Consider the following 18,658-nt stretch of genomic DNA (forward strand, 5'->3'; position numbering starts at 1 on the left):
CCTGCTGTGAGGATGGTAGTTCTATCCCACTCACGTGTTAAAGGTTTGCCAAATTGATAAAATACTGTGGTTAATGAACCTAAACTTGGGAAATTAATAATGAATGGAGTTTAAACTATCTAATAATTTATGAAATTGATTAAAGTTAATTATTAATGATTTATTGTCTGGGTAAGATACAAGGATTGTGGTTTGTCCCACTTGCTCCAAGTTGAGAGTTGAAACACCTGAGTAAGATGCAATGATTGTGGTTTGTCGCATGGGGATGGTGGCCTTGTCCCGCCCACAGTGAGGACCGTAGTGTTACCCTACTCACGAGAAAACAGAATTGATTATTTGATAAAGAATTGAGATTAATGAATCGATTGTTTGATAAATTGATAAAGAGATGGGATGATGAGTTAAATCACTTATGAAATTACTAAAAGACACTGATAATGACTGAGTATGGCCTGGTTGGACGGATTGGCAAGGTTTGGGTGTTATCCCACTTATTCCGTGGTTACGATAAGACATGAGGTACCTAGGTAAGACGCAAGGGTTGAGGCTTCTCCCACTTGCTCCAGGTTGAGACATGAAACACGTGTAAGACGCAAGGGTTGTGGTTTAATCCCACTTGCTCCGGGTTGAGAATTGAAAACACCTGGCTGGGTAAGATGCAAGGATGGTGGCTTTGTCCCACTTGCTCCGGAATGAGACTTGAGGCACCTGGGTAAGATGCAAGTGTTGGGATTTGTCCTACTTGCTCTAGGTTGAGATTTGTAAACACTCATTTGGGCAAGAGACAAGGGTTATGATTTAGTCTCACTTGCTCTTTGTTGTCATATTCCATATCTGAGTTAGCTACCAGATGTGTCAGGTTCTGGCATTTTAACCAACACGTGAGTTCATGGCCAGTAGAACTAAAACTTATGAGATTGCAACTTAATCTTGGGTCAACAAAGCAAGCCCTTGAAGTTAGAGAGATTGGTGAAGGATTGTGATGCCCGAGGAGTTAGCCCATGAAGTGGCGTCAAACTTAAAGGAGAGTGCGTTTAACGCATGGTGCTATTTGGAGTTCTTGAAGCCTCTGTCTAAGCTGCGCTAGACGCAGCTAGTGTTGACAGCCACTAGACATGCTTCTGGAGAATGCATTGGACACAAGGAACGGTGCATTAGATGCAGCTGGGATGGTGCGTTGGATGTAGGGTTTGGTTGGGTTACGTTGAACGCAGCTTTTGCTTGGATGTCCAGGAGCTCTCTGCTTGACTGCGTTGAATGCAAGATCAGTTGCATTGGACGCAAGGCTGAGCTTGGATGTCCAGGAGCTCTCTATTCACATGTGTTGAACGCAAGATGGAGTGGCATCTAACGCCACTTCCTCCCTTACTCCTAATGCTTCTCTTGCTTGCCTGTCTTGATCTTTGTTCTTGCTGACTTTCTTTCACAATCTCTTATAATTAAAAAATTCAAAGCAACTCAAAATATTTTTCACTAAATCATGAAACAATTGATCATAAAATAAGAATCACTAATTTAATAAATGAAATTCTAACAAAAAAATCACTAAAAATACAAATGCATCAATAATTTACCAGAAGTATCTAAAATTTTATCCAAAAAAGATATTTTAGCTCAAAAGTTTATTTTCTTTGATTTTCTTAATTAAAAGTTACCCATTTAGACAAATAATTAAAAATAAATAGGATGACGTGTTTAAAAAACTTCTCTTAGAGGGATCGAGTTTTGATTTTTAGTGGTCCATATATATTTGATATATAATTGATCCATCCGTTTAAACCTGTAACAAGCAAACCTAAATAGGTCGAACAAGCCCGTTTTACACCTACTTGTAACTTCGAGACGTTAAGGGTATGTTTTAAAGTAGGGGTGTTCGCGGTACAGTTTGTTTCGATTTTTGAGAGAAAAGTCATTCGATCCAATCATTTAATTAAATTGCGGTTCAATTTAGTTCGATTTTTTTTATCGAGGCCATCCAAATCAAACCAATTGAAATCGATTTAGTTTGGTTCGGTTTGTTCGATTTTTTTAATCATTTCAAAAAATATACTATCATACTATTTCACAAAGTCATAACATTAAAATCGACAAGCATAAATACACAATAGCTAACAAAGTCTTGATCCAACAAAATACATTAAACTTATTATAAATAAATAACAGAAACAATAAATTAAATTAAAAGAACAAATATATTATTGAGTTACGATTTTTCACTCTAAAGAATGCATTGAAACAGTCCATGATTTAAATTTTGAGATACATAGCATATTCTTCTCTAATTCATCTTAAATGAGAAAAAGCCGAACCGAACCAAAAAACCAAACCAAACCACAAAAAACAATAAAACATTTTTTTTATTTTTTCGGTTTTCGATTTATTCAATTTCGATTTATTCAGTTTTCAGTTATTTCAGTTCAATTCGTTAGTTTAATTCGATACGAATCAATTTTGAACACCCCTATTTTAAACCACCTAAAAAGATACTGTTTAAAATTGTACTTATCAAAATTTTAAAATCTAATTCATTTTGTATATTAAAACATTCAAAATATTAATTAAATTATTGAACTAAATTTTATTTATGGTCAAAATTCTTTTATTATCTTAAATTATTTAAAAATTATTTTATCAAACGATTATCTTAAATTTTAAAAATTATTTTATCAAACGATTATTATACTAATTGAAAATCCTGTTTAGCTTGATTTACCAAACAAAAGTACTACAACTTTTATAAGATTCTCTTTCAAAAACTAATTTTGACAAGGCTTATGAAAAATTAAAAACCTTACCAAACCAAATATAAGCCTCTCATAAGATACAAGACTCTGTACAAGACGAAATGAAGCAGCCTGTCAACCTTAAAATTTTAGACAACTATTACGAGCTAAAACCCTCAAACGCCGCAATCATATGCAAGACCAATACCCCTCCTCAAACGTAAGACCCACTATTTTAAATCACACACACTTTCTCTCTAGGCTGCGATATCTCAACTAATTAATATATCTTCCAAGAAACACCTATTTCTTATCTTTTCTATATTAACATGCCTAATATTAAGAAGAGAACTTAAAGCTTTTGTAAACTGGTGCAATCAACTCCTATTTATCCTCCAATAAGTGAACTATCTAACGATGTAACAAGACTCCATCTAAGGAGTCTGAAATGTTTTTTTCCAAAGCTTCTATTGGTTAATAACTTTTACCTACTATGCAAAATGTAGTCTCAGTTATCTTTGAAGGATAACGATCCGAATTCAAACCAACTTTTACCTCTTGTCCCGTCCTACCCAAACAATCCTAATTCATACTTAAGTCCTCCTTATCTTGAAGGATAACAACTATTAACAAATTCACCAGATGACTAGGCTAACTCAGTTTTTGGTAGAAACAACAAAGTAGAAACCATCAGGTGAAGCAGGCAATAATTTGATGCCAAATTTACAAAGGAAGGAACTTGCTCTGTACATGCGGCCGCAGCATTTAACTGTGTATTTCTATGAATTACTGATATTGCCATTGATGTAAATGTAGTGGCAATTGCTGTTCTGGTATTCCACTACTTAGACTTGGCATCATAGGCACTGAATTAGAGGCTTCAAGATGGGGGTTTGAGGCCATTGAATAACAGCCGTAATTCAAGTTTACATAGGACTGAATCATGGGATCAATACATTCTCTAGGTGCGCTCATTTCTGGAACGGCTGTTGAAGTGTTAGCAATCTCCAGAGTATTAACCGCTTCCGTTGGAGTAAACAAGTGTGGGGGAATCATCGGTAGACACTGTTCGAGTCTTTGATCAGACATAAGAGGGGGTTGGTGCTCTCTTTGTTGAGTACTTGAGGAGCTAGGTGTTCCCATTGCAGAGGGTAAGCCTAATCAATAGGAAATTTTATCAAGGTTTGTATACATAAAATATCAATAGAAGGAGGCATGATGATATACATTCATCCCAAGAATATACAGGTGACTAAAGCTAACTGCATTATATACTAATTTTTTGACTGAATACACGGCATGCTAAATACAAAGTACTTAATTCCCATTATATTTGTCATTTTTGAACTTCCTAGAAAAGCAAAGAGGAATATTTAAAAGAAAGTAAAGAAATAACAGGCAAGAACATGATGAAACAAATGGCTTTTCTAGCCAGAAACTTCAATGTCCACAATAATCTTGCGAATGTCTATATTTCAGATATTGACATGATAAGAATTCGGATCAAGACAAAAAGACCAGTGGTCACTGGTAAGCGTAACTCCAAAGTGCTTATTACAGGCCCTAAGCCAACCAACTTCTTCAATTTCTAATGTGGCGTGCTTCCAAAGTCTATCACAACTTCCTAAACATTGGTGATCACTTATTACCACAAACTGAAGCAGATAATTTAATTAAATGAATTTTTCCCGCTTGCATGTTTTAATACAAATCAAGCTTCCATATTAGCAAAGAGAAGGCATAAAACAAGATGCTTACTTGATATGTAAATAAGATAGGAGAACTTGGAACTTTGGGTTCTTAGTTCTTAACAATAAATGATTTGTGATTAGTAACCTCAAATCAATACCGCACGCACATAAATATCCAAGGTGGTAAATAGATGAGACAAGCCATTATGTGTTAACTCGTCAAGTTCATGTTTATTTTCCTCCCCCCAACAACCATTGACGTAAATTGTGCATTGTCTTGTGATGTGTGTATATTTAGCATAAAAAATGGCCCTGCCCGATTTAACAACAAACCAGGATATATCAACTTGCAGGTGAAGCTCAAGTACAATGCCTACCTTGTTCTGCGAATAGAACTGCTTCTCTTTTATATTCCTTGTGATTGTGATCCAAAACAGAAGCCAACAACTTATTCTTTTGAACTGTTTTATAATATGCGTCAAGTTCCTTTTTTTGCAATGCTACTTCAGTACTGATATTCTGAAGCAACATTTGATACTTTGCAACCAATTCTTTAACCTCCATACCATGGTCTGACTCAAGCTGGTGTAACTGGATAACCGAAATTAAAAGAAAGCTTCAGTCAGCAGCCCAAGAACGCGAAGAGAAATACTGGAAACCTAAGACTCACGAATATAAATATGAGATATGGATACAACGCAAATCAACACAAACAGGAATTCAATAATGTTTAACAAACAAAATAGATTGCAATGTTGTATTAAAATAACATAACATGAAAACATAAATATCAATTCTTTTGAACATACAAAACTACATTTAGCATAATAATTGTTACATAATTTTCATTTATATACATATATATTTTTTTCCAACAAAAAAATGATGAAAAGTCACAATAGTTTAATATACAAAAATGAAATTGCTCTCGTGTCACACTAGTTTAATATCCAAAAATGATAAAAGATCCAGTACACTAGTACTAGAGATTGATAACTATTAACATCAAGTATATATTGTCTTTTCTTAGAGCTTGTACATTTGCCATTTTCCCGACCGAAAATGAAAATAATTATATAGAAGTTTCTCATGCACCTTTATAGAAAGCAATTTAATATTAGTTTTGTCAAAATGTACTGCACCATTGAAACAAACAAGTCTTTAACAAAAGAGAGCATGTGAAAATACTTAAAGAAAGTCAAATCATATCATCAGACCTCAACAATGTGAATATTTTCAAGTGGCAAAAATAGTAATTAAGTGCTGCACATACTTTTTGCTGGCGTATCCTGTTAGCTTCTTCAGTCGCCTTTTTTATTCTCTCCATTTCAATTTGCAATGGGTCTGGGACTGCAACACAGTGTATTTTAGACATGACAGTGACAAGTGTGCATTTGTTTCAGATTCAGGAAAGTGATTTTAAAACTTTGCAATTTTTATATAGTTGAAAAAAAGATGAAAATCACATTTTTTTTTAATTAGAACATTAATTATTCTATAAAATTTAAACAAATAAGTGAAAAGAGAATTTTTTGTTTTTTCCTTCAAAAAAGCCAAAAGAAATGCACCCTTAAATGGATAACAATTTGTATATCTAGGACTAGTAATAATGCGAGAAACATCTGTTGTATTCACAGGTTAAATACAAGGGAAAGTTACCTGATTCAGGTGGGTCATCTGGTACTTGTAATGTTGGTTCATCCTCATGAAGGTTATAATTTTCAAAAAATATTTCATCAAAAGGCAAGACTTCACCAATTGAAATATTCTCCAAAAAAGATGTAACATCCTCCTGAGGCAGTGGCAGTAGATCTGTATTTGATGGTTCCATATATGGGAAAGTAGTCTCAGGAAAATCCATAATAGACTCACCATGGACAGCACTCACTACACTGCAATGCTGGTTGACCTCAGGAACATCAGCAGTACTGCAAGTGATTGTCTCAACCACTTCATTATTATTTATTAGAGAAACTTCAAAATCATCGCCATTAATTTGATTTTCCAAAGAACCAGTGGCAGGGTTGACATTACAAGGATCATCACTTGAATCGAAGACCTCACTCTGATGCTCCAAGAAAGAAGCTTTGGATGTCACGGGGATAGCATCTGCTTTGGCAGGGAAAGTGCCAGATGACTTTTGAGGACAACTTCCAATATCTGTAAGTCTGATTTGAAAATTTTCTGCACAAGTCTGATAATGAGTAGCTAGCACAGTTGTGGGAGATTCCCTTTGAAGATCATGTCTATATGTGTCGGATTCTAGAGGACCCTGAAAACCATTTTGCATATCCTCCACCAAATCTGTCAACCCAGGTGTTTCGCAGTCTGATGTACATTTCTCAACACAAATTCCACTTTGTAAACAACTTGAAAATTCCTTCTTAAATTTCAGCAGTTTAGAGTAAACATAGGTTACTTCCTCTTCCTCGCAATTGAAGTTCAAGTGCACTTTCGCAAGTGCAAGTGAACCTTGCTTATCAAAATTGTGCTTCAATAACGAAGCCGCAAGCCAACACTTCGGAAAAAATTTAAAAATAAAAAAAGAACAAAAAACATTTCAATGTACAACCCATGGTATAATTCTTACAAATCAGTGATACTTGGGTTCATTAAGGATTTCAGATCAGGCATAAAAAAATGAAGTATTAATTACTCTCCTGGTTTCTATAATTTCAACGAATTTTTAATTAGGTCTGTATATTTTCTCTCTTTTCAATTGGGTCCAATACCATATTAGATTTTGTAACTAAGTTCTTACCTTAACAAAAACATTGGAGTTAAGGAAATAGTCCGTTGAACAAAATGAATATGCCTAACACTTGATTAAATATTCTGTTAAACAAAATAAATATGCCTAACACTTGATTAAATATTCCATTAATTTCAGCGTTTTTGTCAGAATAGGGACTTAATTATAAAATCTGATATGGTATAGTAACCCAATTGCAAAGAAAAAAAAAGTATAGAAACCTAATTAAACATTTGTGAAATCATAGGGACCAGCGAAGTAATTAAACCTAAAATAAACTGGTTATATTGATGACTTTATCCATCATATCCTCGTACATATTTTCAACACAAGATATATCAACATATTTATCACAAATTAAAATTAATTAAGCCATTTAAATTTAAAATAAAAAACAGTTAAATACTTAATTTAAGGATTTAAATAACTAATTGATAAAAATTAGGTTATCATAACTATTTTTATAATTTATTATAGCAAAAAATAAATATTATCAATTATATAAAAGTTTTGATAATTACTCTTTACTTCATCAAAACAAAATCTTGTGCATATTATATAAATGAATAATAAATAATAGATATTATTTAATATTCAATATTAACTATAAATTCAAATGTATTATACTTAAAAATAAATGATATTTTATATGTGAATTTATCATTCTAATTATATTTTTGTTAGACTTCATACTTTCATGTCTTTTCCCATTAGACTTGCCAAAAGGAGCCTTATTTCATGATCATGCCCTATTCAAGGATGGAGATTCTCTTGTAAAGAATATTAAACAAGCAAAACACGCTTTGCAACAGAATGAACACAACGATCTTGAAATCAAATATGATTTTTGACCATCTATGTTTCCATCCATTATGTATGACCAGGTAAAAAGGAAAAAGTAAATTTCATTGCTTTTATTTTTTAACAATGCTGAGTAAATAACAGATAAACATAAAAGTTTAAGACCAAGTTTGAACTTTAATGCCAAACAATTTTCAGAGTGATTGTTGCTTCTTACCGAGTGGTTAATTTAGTCCATCATGAACTTTAAAGTGGTTATTTCTTAAAAGATTCACAATGATGTGTCCAAAATCTCAACAGACATCTCAACAGACACTTATTTAATATGGAACAGGAGACTAAATACTAACCACAGATAATTCAAATGCCTGCATGGTAGAAACGTCTCGCCAATTAACGTTGAAATATTCCAATATGTGCTCAAGAAGCCTTGCACCAAGAGCCTTGACATTTTTCTGTACATGAAAGCACATGGTCGGGTAAGCTATTTACTTTACAAAAATCTCTTGCATTTTGTGTATTTATTTATTTAAGTTTAATAGTTAAAACATGTCAGCTGTTACGTAAATAATGTAATCATGATAATGAATGATTTATGGACCCAATAATAATGTAATATAAAATCAAATTCCCGCCTTATTTTAAGTGACATATTTTAGGAATGCCATTGACTTCTAGAAACCAACAAAAACTTAGTGGGTTCAGATACATAGGTAAAAAATGTATCATGTCTGTAGTGAGATCGTTCACAGAGAAATCTCATTAAATTTCATGCAAAATATTTGTATATTTTAAGGTCTTCTCTCTCTAACCACTGTTTATCTTATATCTGATCTACCCTCCTAATTAGATGCTCTACTGATCTTCTCCCATGTCCAAACCATCTAGGACAGGATTCCACCATTTTTTCAACAATGAAGGCTACTTCATTTCTCTAGACACGCTTGGAATACCTAAATATCACTATCTGTCAACGTGTCCAACCTTATTCTTAACTTGTACTCTTTAATTAAGTTTAGAAATGATATATGTTATTTATTAAAATAAAGTTATTTTAAAATCAATAAAATGTTAAAATTTTCTTATAATTTATCTAAAAAATATTTTACATTTTATATATATGTCGTGTCCCTATGTCTTACACAAATTTAAAATTCGTGTGTTCACAAGTCCCGTGTTATATCACGTCCCGTGCCTGCGTCAATGTTCGTGCTTCATACGCTGATCCATCTAATCATCCTCATTTCAGTCACACTATACTTGTGTTCATCATTTGTTGCCCAAACATTCTGATCCATAGAACATGACTAGTCTAATAATAGTGCGATAAAATTTACCCTCAAGTTTTAAAGGTAATTTTGTGGCATATAAAATCCAAAGCACACTGCCATTTTGACCAATCCACTTAAACTCTATGGTTTACATCCTCTTCTGTTTCCATTGTTCTGAATGACTGAATCAAATATCCAAGATACTCGCACCACTTTATTGTGTATGATGTTTTCAGAATTTTGACTTCTGTGCTAGTGTTTCTCCTTCCCATGTTGAACTTACATTCCATATACTTGTCTTGGTACAACTTACCATGTGCCTATCTCCACAGATCTAGCTTTACGTTTAAATCTTCTCACCATTCTCCCATAAGGACAAAATTATCAACAAAAAGCATGCATTATAGTACATGTTATTAGATATGTTCATTGAACACCTTAAAAACCAATGTGAAAGGGAATGGACTTAGAAATGATTCTTGGTATAATCTTACACTAATAGAAAATTCCTATGTTATCCCACATTGGGTTCTCACACTAGTTATAACTTCCTTGTACTCCTCCTTAATTGTATGAATATATGCAATCCTTACTCCCTTCTCCAAATTCTTCCATAAGACCTCTCTTCATATCCAATAGTATACCGTTTCCAATTCAATAAACACCATGTATAAATCCTTTTTGTTATTCTAAAGCCTTTCCATCATTCTATATATAGCTTCCATGGTAAATCTACTAGCATAAAACCAAACTGGTTATCTGAAACCTAAGTCTCTTATCTCGACCTCTATTTTATCGCTCTCTCCCATAACTTCATAGTATGACACATATAAGCTTGATTTCTCTGTAATTTCCACAATTTTCTATATCTCATATTTTACTATAGAGACATCAAGATATTCCACCTCTATTCGTGTAGCTTCTTTTTGGACCTTTAAACCTCATTCATTTAGATAAACAATAAATACAAAAAAAACTCTATATAAGATTTTGGTTCCAATAATTTCCACAAAGGTCCTGTCACTCTTTTTGGAGGGATATCAATCCCAATGTTTGGACTCGAGCTTGGTCTTGGTCTTTGTTAAGTACCAGGCCAATCTCAAATTGGGCCCTCATTGGAATTGTTGATGAGATTATAGAGAATGATAGGTATCCTTTTGTAAATAACTGCTGATTCAGCACTCTATTTAGATGAAAGAGGATTTTAGGAACTGTTGGGAAGAGAAATATGGATAGAGGCAACGGAGTGTAGGAAGGGTTTAAAAAAAATTTGGAAGGACTTCGGAAAGATAAAGGGACCATCTCGCACACATGCTTATGAGCTAACTCCATAAGGCACCTATTAGTCCCCAAGGCTGCGTTTGTTTTTGAAGATAGTATACAGAGACATGGATAGTGAATGTTTAAAAAGTGTTTGGAAGTAGAGACATAGACACTAGACACTATCTCCGGAACCATTCTTTACTTTTGTGTCCACTCTTTTATAAAGGAGAATGATGGACATGGAATTTCAGAAGGTAGACATGGATTTTTTTCCTTTTGTCCATAGATATTTTGTTATTCCACTGTTACTCTCTTCTCCATTCTCTATCTCTGCGTTCTTCTTTCTCTCTTTTTCTCCATGTACTCTCTTCTTCTTGCAGAATTTCTTACCTGGCTTGATAATTCATTCCTTCTTATTGTTCATTCTCTTCTCTATGTCATGCTTCAGGTTTACTCAATGGAAACTTAATTCATTCTTCTATTTACATTACTTTGTTTATTCTTAATTTTGTTACTTCAATACCATTTTCACCTTGTTGGTTTATAGACCAATTCTTCTTGTAATCCCCTGACTCCCCACACACTCATTCTCTATTAAATTAGTTTATACTTGATGTGGAAAATTTGGAATCACATGACTATTTGTCATTTCACATAATATTTTAGTCTTATTCATGTCTATCCAAATATAATACAGGACATTATATTAGTCTTGTACATTGTATCCAAACACAATACACAAAGGATCATTTTTATTGTCTTTATTCTATTAATTGTGTGTCACTGTCATGTCCACAAAAACAAACACAGCCCAAGAAACCGATAGATTAGTAAGGGGAAACGACAGGGATTGGTGATTCTTGGAAAATATGGATTAATGCCTTTCTGAGTAGAGATTATACAAACTAAACCCAAATGAGTAGAAAATTTAAGGATTGCCACAAGGCTTAGGACCGATATCCAAAAGAACAAATAAATTTGTGGTGGCCAAAGAGTATAAAGTACATATCTAAGCAGACGCAGCAGTATGAATTTAAGAACTTACCGGAAGTTGTAGAACATCACAAAGACCTGCTAAATCTGGCTTTGGCAAGAACTCATCTACATTACCTGTAGGCATGAAAAAGAGCCATCAGCAACATGTCCCTTCCAGCAACCACCTTCCCAATCAAGAAAAAATGGAGAAAAATTCATGATTTCGTGTGCATAAAGAAATAGATAAATGAATCAAAGAAAGTCAGCAGTACTAGTGTTTAGCTTCTTGTTCTTCAAACTTTTTTTCAAATATTTGGAATTGGCATGATCTGGCACTTTCCCCTTCCTTGTGACTGTAGTATCCTTGGACACTTCCTTCCTTTTGGAATCAACGTTACCCTCAGACACTTTCCTCTTCTTTCTATTATCAGCATTATTTTCACTTTCAGATTCCTTTGCTTTGTGATCAAAGTGATTGGCAGGTTTTCTGATCCTTTGAGATGAAACAGACAACAATTTCCATCTAGGACTCCTTCCCTGAAGGAGATTACTCCAAGAAAAAAAATCAAAACCATCATCCAATTCCTTCATCACTCTTTCGCCATGCAATAAAATGTTCTTTGCATATTCCCCTCCTTTCTGCCATACTCTCGCTATGAAGGACAATCCATGATTATCAATGTCACTGCTTCCACCAGAAAATACGGTTGATAACTCACAGATTACATCATGTAGAAGTGACTGATCAGAGGCAATGTCTTGAGCAAAGACTGGAGTGTTGCTGCCATGTAAGTCATCAAGCTTACTGAAAAGATAGGTGGCACCCCATCTGAGCAGGGCATGAGAGGTACTATTGTTAACCAACTGGATACTACTACCCTCTTTTGCAAGCATTAGAACCTTTTCTTCAACAGTAAAAGATGAGTATAGTCTAAACACCGTTAACTGTTCGAACTGTGAGCTTATAGGCATACGTTGTAAGACTCTTAAATCATTTTCTGGGTCCCAGTCACTGTCAAACAATATAATGGCATCAACAGAGGAAAGCTTAACACTAGGGAGGCAAGCACGACTTTCCAACAAGAAGACAAATGCTCTTTCGCCATCATTAAATTTGTCTAGAGCACTTTGCTTCGCTTTGGGCGCATACCCAGCAGCATATCGTACATAACAATGTTCGCCAAATCTCCGACAAAGTACATCATCCAAAATATCTCCAATCGATGTCAAATCACTAGTTGACTGCAGTTTTAAAATCATATGAAAAGAAAGAGAGATAAGATTTAAATAAGTCCTTAGGTAACTTGAAAAATAGAGGGGAAAAAAAAGAAAAGAAGATAAAATGACCACAATGTTTGAAGTTTTGGGAATGAACTTGACAGCCATAATAAAATAGAAATAAAAGAAGATAAATGAATTTAAATGAAGAGAAACTGGTTTTGTTCTCATAATTGAAACAAGGGAACAAAGCAAGGAACGTAGTAAGATGGCCAATCACAAGCACGCACACAAGACAAAGTAATACTTACAAATCCAAAATTCTGCTTTTAAATGATTTTTTGAAAATCCAGTTTGAGCTCAACAAGGACGCTAAATTTATGACAGCCCTACTAATCATTTTTGGAAAACTTATAACTAAATGAAACCACATTGACCAATTGAAATATTTATTGTAGCTCATAATTTTACTTTTTCAATCTAACCAACCATGAAATACTGAGACATGGTTTAAAAGCCATAAACATATAATCAATGCCTTTAGTTACATAGACCAGTCATCAAACATAAATTAAAAGTATCTAGTTATTTATGTCCAATACAGTACAGGACATGGAGCCTTAACAACAATTATAATAATCATATAGATAAGCCAAAGATTCATGAGGAAAAAATTACGGAATAGCAAAACGGAGGAAATGCCACAAATTTTAAATAGAACACTTGACAAATTAAAAACTAAGATAGTATAGTAAATTAAAATTCCAAAAATCAGGTAATTTTGGATGTATATAAACAACACTTATATTATTAACTCATCCCATAATTTTTGCTTTATAGTAAAGTAACATCAATGCAAAAAATTAAAATAAAGCAAGAGACTTCAGTGGATGAACCTCGGATACACTATATTACTTCCTGCTACCGATTCCAAAACGAATAATGAATAAACTCGCACAAATTCAAAAATAAAAGAAATATCAATAATGATAAGGAACAGTCAAGGGAGTTTAAACGATGATAACCTGAAATAATATCATCACTCTTAAACCACGGCTTCTTGCTTTCAAAAGGATTTTTTCAAGAAGCTGCAATTTGCCACTTGCTTTTATCCCAATATTCAACTGCTCTTCAACAGACAGACCTTTATTGACGGAATTATATAGTGACGAGTCCAAGAGAAAGGGATGGTTGAACAAGCAAATTCGCATGAGGTGAAAACTTTCAGCTTCTATTTGAACTTATTATTTAACTTCAGGTATACCTTCCTTGTTGAGTTAAGGAGGCCGCGGAGAGCATTGACCTTGTCAGACTTTTGGGCTGAGCATAGCAGAGTTCTGTCAGAAAGCAGCAATGAACAATACTGCTCAAGTTGCAAACTGGAAAGCTTGGAAGGAACCCAAAACTCTGCAAACCTAGTGGACCCTGTTTTTGTTCTAAATGCCACATATTGATCCAATTTGCTTTTCAAATCGGAAATGCTATCAGAGACTAATGGCTCTGTTTCAGTAGTATTTAACACATGATTTTCAGAGTTGAGGAAGGAAAGCATTTTGACATAATCAGCTCGATCATCCTGAAAATCCATTGCAGAAGTTGTCAATGTGACAAAAACATCAATAGCAAACACAAGTAGTATACCTTGATCTGTCCGCTAACAACCAGGAGCCTCAACTTTGTTGTCAAAATCTTGATATTGTCAAGGTGTTCCAAAATTCTAGGTCGCTGGCATTCATCAACTATTATTGCTTCCCACAAAATGCATTGTAGTTCCTTTAAGTCCTGCAAATCATATTAGCATTCATCATAGAACAATTGAAAACTTAAATTGTTTCTGGAAAGTATCAGTTTGTACAATAAGAGAGTATATACCTCAACGATAATATCAGACGATGATAATAATATTTGAAATAAGATGCCATTGTCATCGTTATAAAACTCCAAGGTCCTTATGCTTCTCCGTACATCTTTGTTTCCCTTGTAAATGACAAGATTTGCAGATGGAGCCAAATGTAAGAACTCTCTTTCCCACACAGCAAGAGCAGCAGAAGTTGAGACAATGAGGAAAGGCCTTGTCACCTTACAATGCAATGACAATATAAATGACATCACCTTCATAACCCGCTCCTGAAAATATAATTCAGCAAAAAATGAGACATTCTAAAGCCATTAATATTGCAAGATGGAAATTATAGGATTCAAGATGAGGGGTCAAAATGTAGGGGTATCATTCTAATTCAGCAAACAACAACAAGAAGAACAAAGCTTTATCCCATAGGTGGGGTTGGCCTTCTAATTCAGAAAAATTCAGATTTATTTGCAAGTAAAATGTACCAATAGAGGTATACTTGTTTAGGGGTGAAACTGGCATAAAAGCTTTCATGGATGAGTTTGATGTGTAAAATTACACAAGGAGCTCACCCATGAAAATGCCCACCCTAGAACCAGATTGTAAATCCTAAGGGTAAAAAGCTAACATGAATATAAGCTTAATACTATGAAGATGAGGATGCTTGGATGGATGAGTGGAAACATTGGACTAGAAAAGATTAGGAATGAATACATTACAGAGGGAGAGAAGGTTGGGATCATACGAATTATAGAGAAGATATGTACAGAGAACGCTTGCCAAAGGTCCAATTAGGAGATAGTGATTGTTACTTGTATTACTCAAGCGAGGTACTCATAGCACAAGTTCAATTTAATTACAAGTCCTGGTGTTTAGAAATTTAAGTAAACAACAAATAAGGAGAATTAAAAATTACCTGGTCAATCTTATCATCTACAATGACAGCACTCTGACCTTTGTGCCAACACATGCAAAGCTTGTTCACATAACTCAAATGCTGACTAGAAACTGCCACTGAATTACCTGAAGGCGGTACAGGTAATTCAGCAAAGGAAGCTTTTCTCTCCTACAGGCCCAAGTACACCATTTAGGGAATCATGCTCATATTTAGACTTGAGATACATTTCATACAAGTTGTAAAGAGCTAATTTTGCCTTTATATATTGAAAGTATCCATCTCATACATGAGTGTAACCCCAATAAAAAAGGTACAAATTTGATAGGATTCATATTGTCATCCCTCCCATGGATTATGGAAATCATTGTCAAGCAGAAGAGTGCTCATATTTCTCTCTCTTACAAGAAGATAGGAGGACAAGAGAAACTCTACCAGAACAAAGCTACAGAAATCTAAAACATCATTTGGAAAAAATGCTGCAATCTGAAGCCACTTCCACACTAAACAAGTCATTTAGATTATGATGTTGCATTTAATGTAAGCTCTAGGTGCACGTATTTATAAAAAAAAAAGGATAGCCCAGAGCACAAGCATCCCACGTTAACACAAGGTCCGGAGAAGGGCCACACCCAAAAGGTGTAATGTACACAGCCTAACCTGATAATTATATCAGTGGCTGTTTCCACAGAGATTTCCATAAACAAATAAATGAGATTTCTGTTCTCCTACTGTCCTGCATCTTTCTTAGTTTCCTCTCTTTATTTAAAAAAGTAAAAAATAAAAAAATTGCAAATTTCATTAGATAGTGTTGTTATAGAGTTCATGATAGAACTTTTGAAAAGATCACAGTAGGCAATAATAGTAGATCCATCATATTTAGCCAGATCAAAAGAAGCACCTCATTAATGTCTCCATCCATCCCCTTTTGAAGACGACGACTTTCATAATCATTTTTGAGTTTCATGCCTTCAGACGACGTCAAAAAGGAAGCACTATCTAGTTCCCATGTAACATGATCATATCCAAGACCAGACCACTTTACAAGCCATTCAAAACAGCCAACTGAATAATTGTTATCATGCCCATCTAAATGTTCTTTATTTTGCTTTGGTAACACAATTGCTCTTTTTAGCAACAAGCGGTGGGGTATACTCCATTCTTTTTTCCACTTGATAACCTATCATTGTGGCATACAAGAAATTTATTAAGGATAGTTCCAAAGCAAGTATAAAAAATGAGCATTGCCATTCGTTTCTGAGAAAATATAAAGTAACTCAACCCGGCGCTTCCTCTTAAATGCTGACAAAACTTTTGGCCCCTCTTCAAGCATTTGTGTTTCTGGAATCCAGCGGTTGTGAGCATGAGCAAGGCCCAGATACTTGACAAAGTACTCCTTTTCCGTCACTACCAACAAGTACTTAATCATTATCATCAATGAATAAACTGACTATCTAATATATTTGAAATTTTGAAACAAAGGTAAGTGAAATATAATAGGAAACGTTGGGGAAAAGAAACACCACAAATTGTGATTGACCATACCATTGTTTTTCGAAATGCCTTCTCTAGAATCCAAGATGGACTCCACCCCTTCAGAAATGGAGTACGCACCAAGATCTAGCTTTTTCTTAACACACCATGCACAATTCCAAAAGCCCACAGGGTAGTAATTGAGAGGAGGATTCAAACAAGAGGGATGGTACCTCCTTTGACATCCTTTTCCAAAGCAGCAACTAAAATATAGTTCAATAGCAAAAAAGATCAACAAACAACAGTAACAATAAAAGAATACAGCCCATCATATAAAGATCAAGTCAAATTTAAATATGGTAGCACTAGAAAGGGGAGTGGAAGGGATTTAATGGCTTGCTACTTTTTCTCCCAGGGTCAGGAAGTGTACCAGCGGTGCTGGTGCTAAGTAGAGAGAAAGTGACAGGAGAGAACAAAGAGAAGAAGGAGAAACTGAGAATTGCAGAAAATGAGAGTTAAGTTCACATTAGAGTGGTGAATCAGTATTTATACATAGATAGGAAGAGTGTTCAGCACTCTAGACTAAAGGGGTAGAAAGGTCTTTTAACAACTTAAGTTAGTTAGGGACTGTTAGGGGGAAGTTATCCTAGCTGGCAGCTCTTATAACTGCTGTAACAGTTTCTGGCTTCTAGCTGCTTCAAGTCTCTTCTAGATCTTTTACTCGGCTTACTTTAATTTCAAAGAAGAAAATATTTAAGAAATAGGACACGTGATACATCTGGATCGAGTGAGAAAATAAGATCCTAAATTTCAAAATATAAAAAGAAAAAAAAAGACGGGGAGCAGAGCAGCAAAATACCAGGACCAGAAATGTATCAGAATTTCCAGTCTGTTAGCAACAGCACAGTAGCAACAGAAATCCTCTTAAAGCACCAGGAGTACAACAGAAAAGATGTAAAAATCACAAGCTTCTTACAAATGTTGGGGTATATTGAGACCCTTGCAACTACAAGCATTTTTCTTCAGCTAAATACACAATTGAAACTAAAAAGCCACGGAATGCAACAAAATCTTGGTACCCCAATTTTGTCTAAATCATCTAAGTATATAACTGTTCCACTGCAAAATATTAGAAAGCTAAAACAAATCCTTTTATTTGTCAAAGTAACAGACAAGTCTAGTATCATTCTCTGAAAAATGCTACGGAGGAAGATTGCCTGGATATGCACAAGTATATTAACTCATATTTAGATACACTCAAAAAATTGGTAAACCCATGACTACATGAATGTATCTTGAATTAAGCTATTGGGACAACTTATTACCACACAAGTCTTTTGCGCCTGTAGAAAAGGATAGATTAAAGTCTTTCCTGATGTCTACAGTTTTGAACAGCTTTCCTATTTCCCCAATAAAACATAATTAGAGTAATTACCCAAATCAGTCCGTAAGGATTTTAGAAGTGGACATTTTAGTCCCCAAAAATAATAATTAATATCCAAATTAATCCCCAAAGTTTTACTCCGACAGACCAATCAGTCCTCAGTTTATTTTCCGGCAGAGTAATGACCCAGATCAATCCCCAAGGATTTTAATAACAGACATTTTAGTTCCCAAGAAAAATTAATACACAGATCAATCCCCAATGTTTATTCCATTAGACATAACAATCCTCCGTCCGAAAAATATAAAATAAAATTATTATTATTATTATTATTATTATTATTATTATTATTATTATTAATTG

General features: G+C 34.2%; 1 protein-coding gene across 1 annotated transcript in view; it reads right to left on the reverse strand.

Moving 5' to 3' along the window:
* Positions 1-2,795: 2,795 nt before the first annotated feature.
* The window catches only part of LOC107493709 (uncharacterized), a 20,001-nt gene continuing 4,138 nt past the window's right edge, over positions 2,796-18,658 (reverse strand). The window contains exons 4-18 of the mRNA XM_021124672.2: positions 16,984-17,174; positions 16,721-16,845; positions 16,340-16,618; positions 15,460-15,609; positions 14,567-14,821; positions 14,336-14,476; positions 13,959-14,270; positions 13,720-13,896; positions 11,749-12,718; positions 11,547-11,611; positions 8,318-8,422; positions 6,074-6,932; positions 5,688-5,764; positions 4,792-5,005; positions 2,796-3,880 (exon numbers count right to left, since the gene is read on the reverse strand). Of these exons, the coding sequence (XP_020980331.1) occupies positions 3,510-3,880; positions 4,792-5,005; positions 5,688-5,764; positions 6,074-6,932; positions 8,318-8,422; positions 11,547-11,611; positions 11,749-12,718; positions 13,720-13,896; positions 13,959-14,270; positions 14,336-14,476; positions 14,567-14,821; positions 15,460-15,609; positions 16,340-16,618; positions 16,721-16,845; positions 16,984-17,174 (4,291 nt within the window). The 3' untranslated portion in view covers positions 2,796-3,509. The remainder of the gene's footprint in view (positions 3,881-4,791; positions 5,006-5,687; positions 5,765-6,073; positions 6,933-8,317; positions 8,423-11,546; positions 11,612-11,748; positions 12,719-13,719; positions 13,897-13,958; positions 14,271-14,335; positions 14,477-14,566; positions 14,822-15,459; positions 15,610-16,339; positions 16,619-16,720; positions 16,846-16,983; positions 17,175-18,658) is intronic.

This window comes from Arachis duranensis, chromosome 6, assembly GCF_000817695.3.
Source record: "Arachis duranensis cultivar V14167 chromosome 6, aradu.V14167.gnm2.J7QH, whole genome shotgun sequence".
NCBI lineage: Eukaryota > Viridiplantae > Streptophyta > Magnoliopsida > Fabales > Fabaceae > Arachis > Arachis duranensis.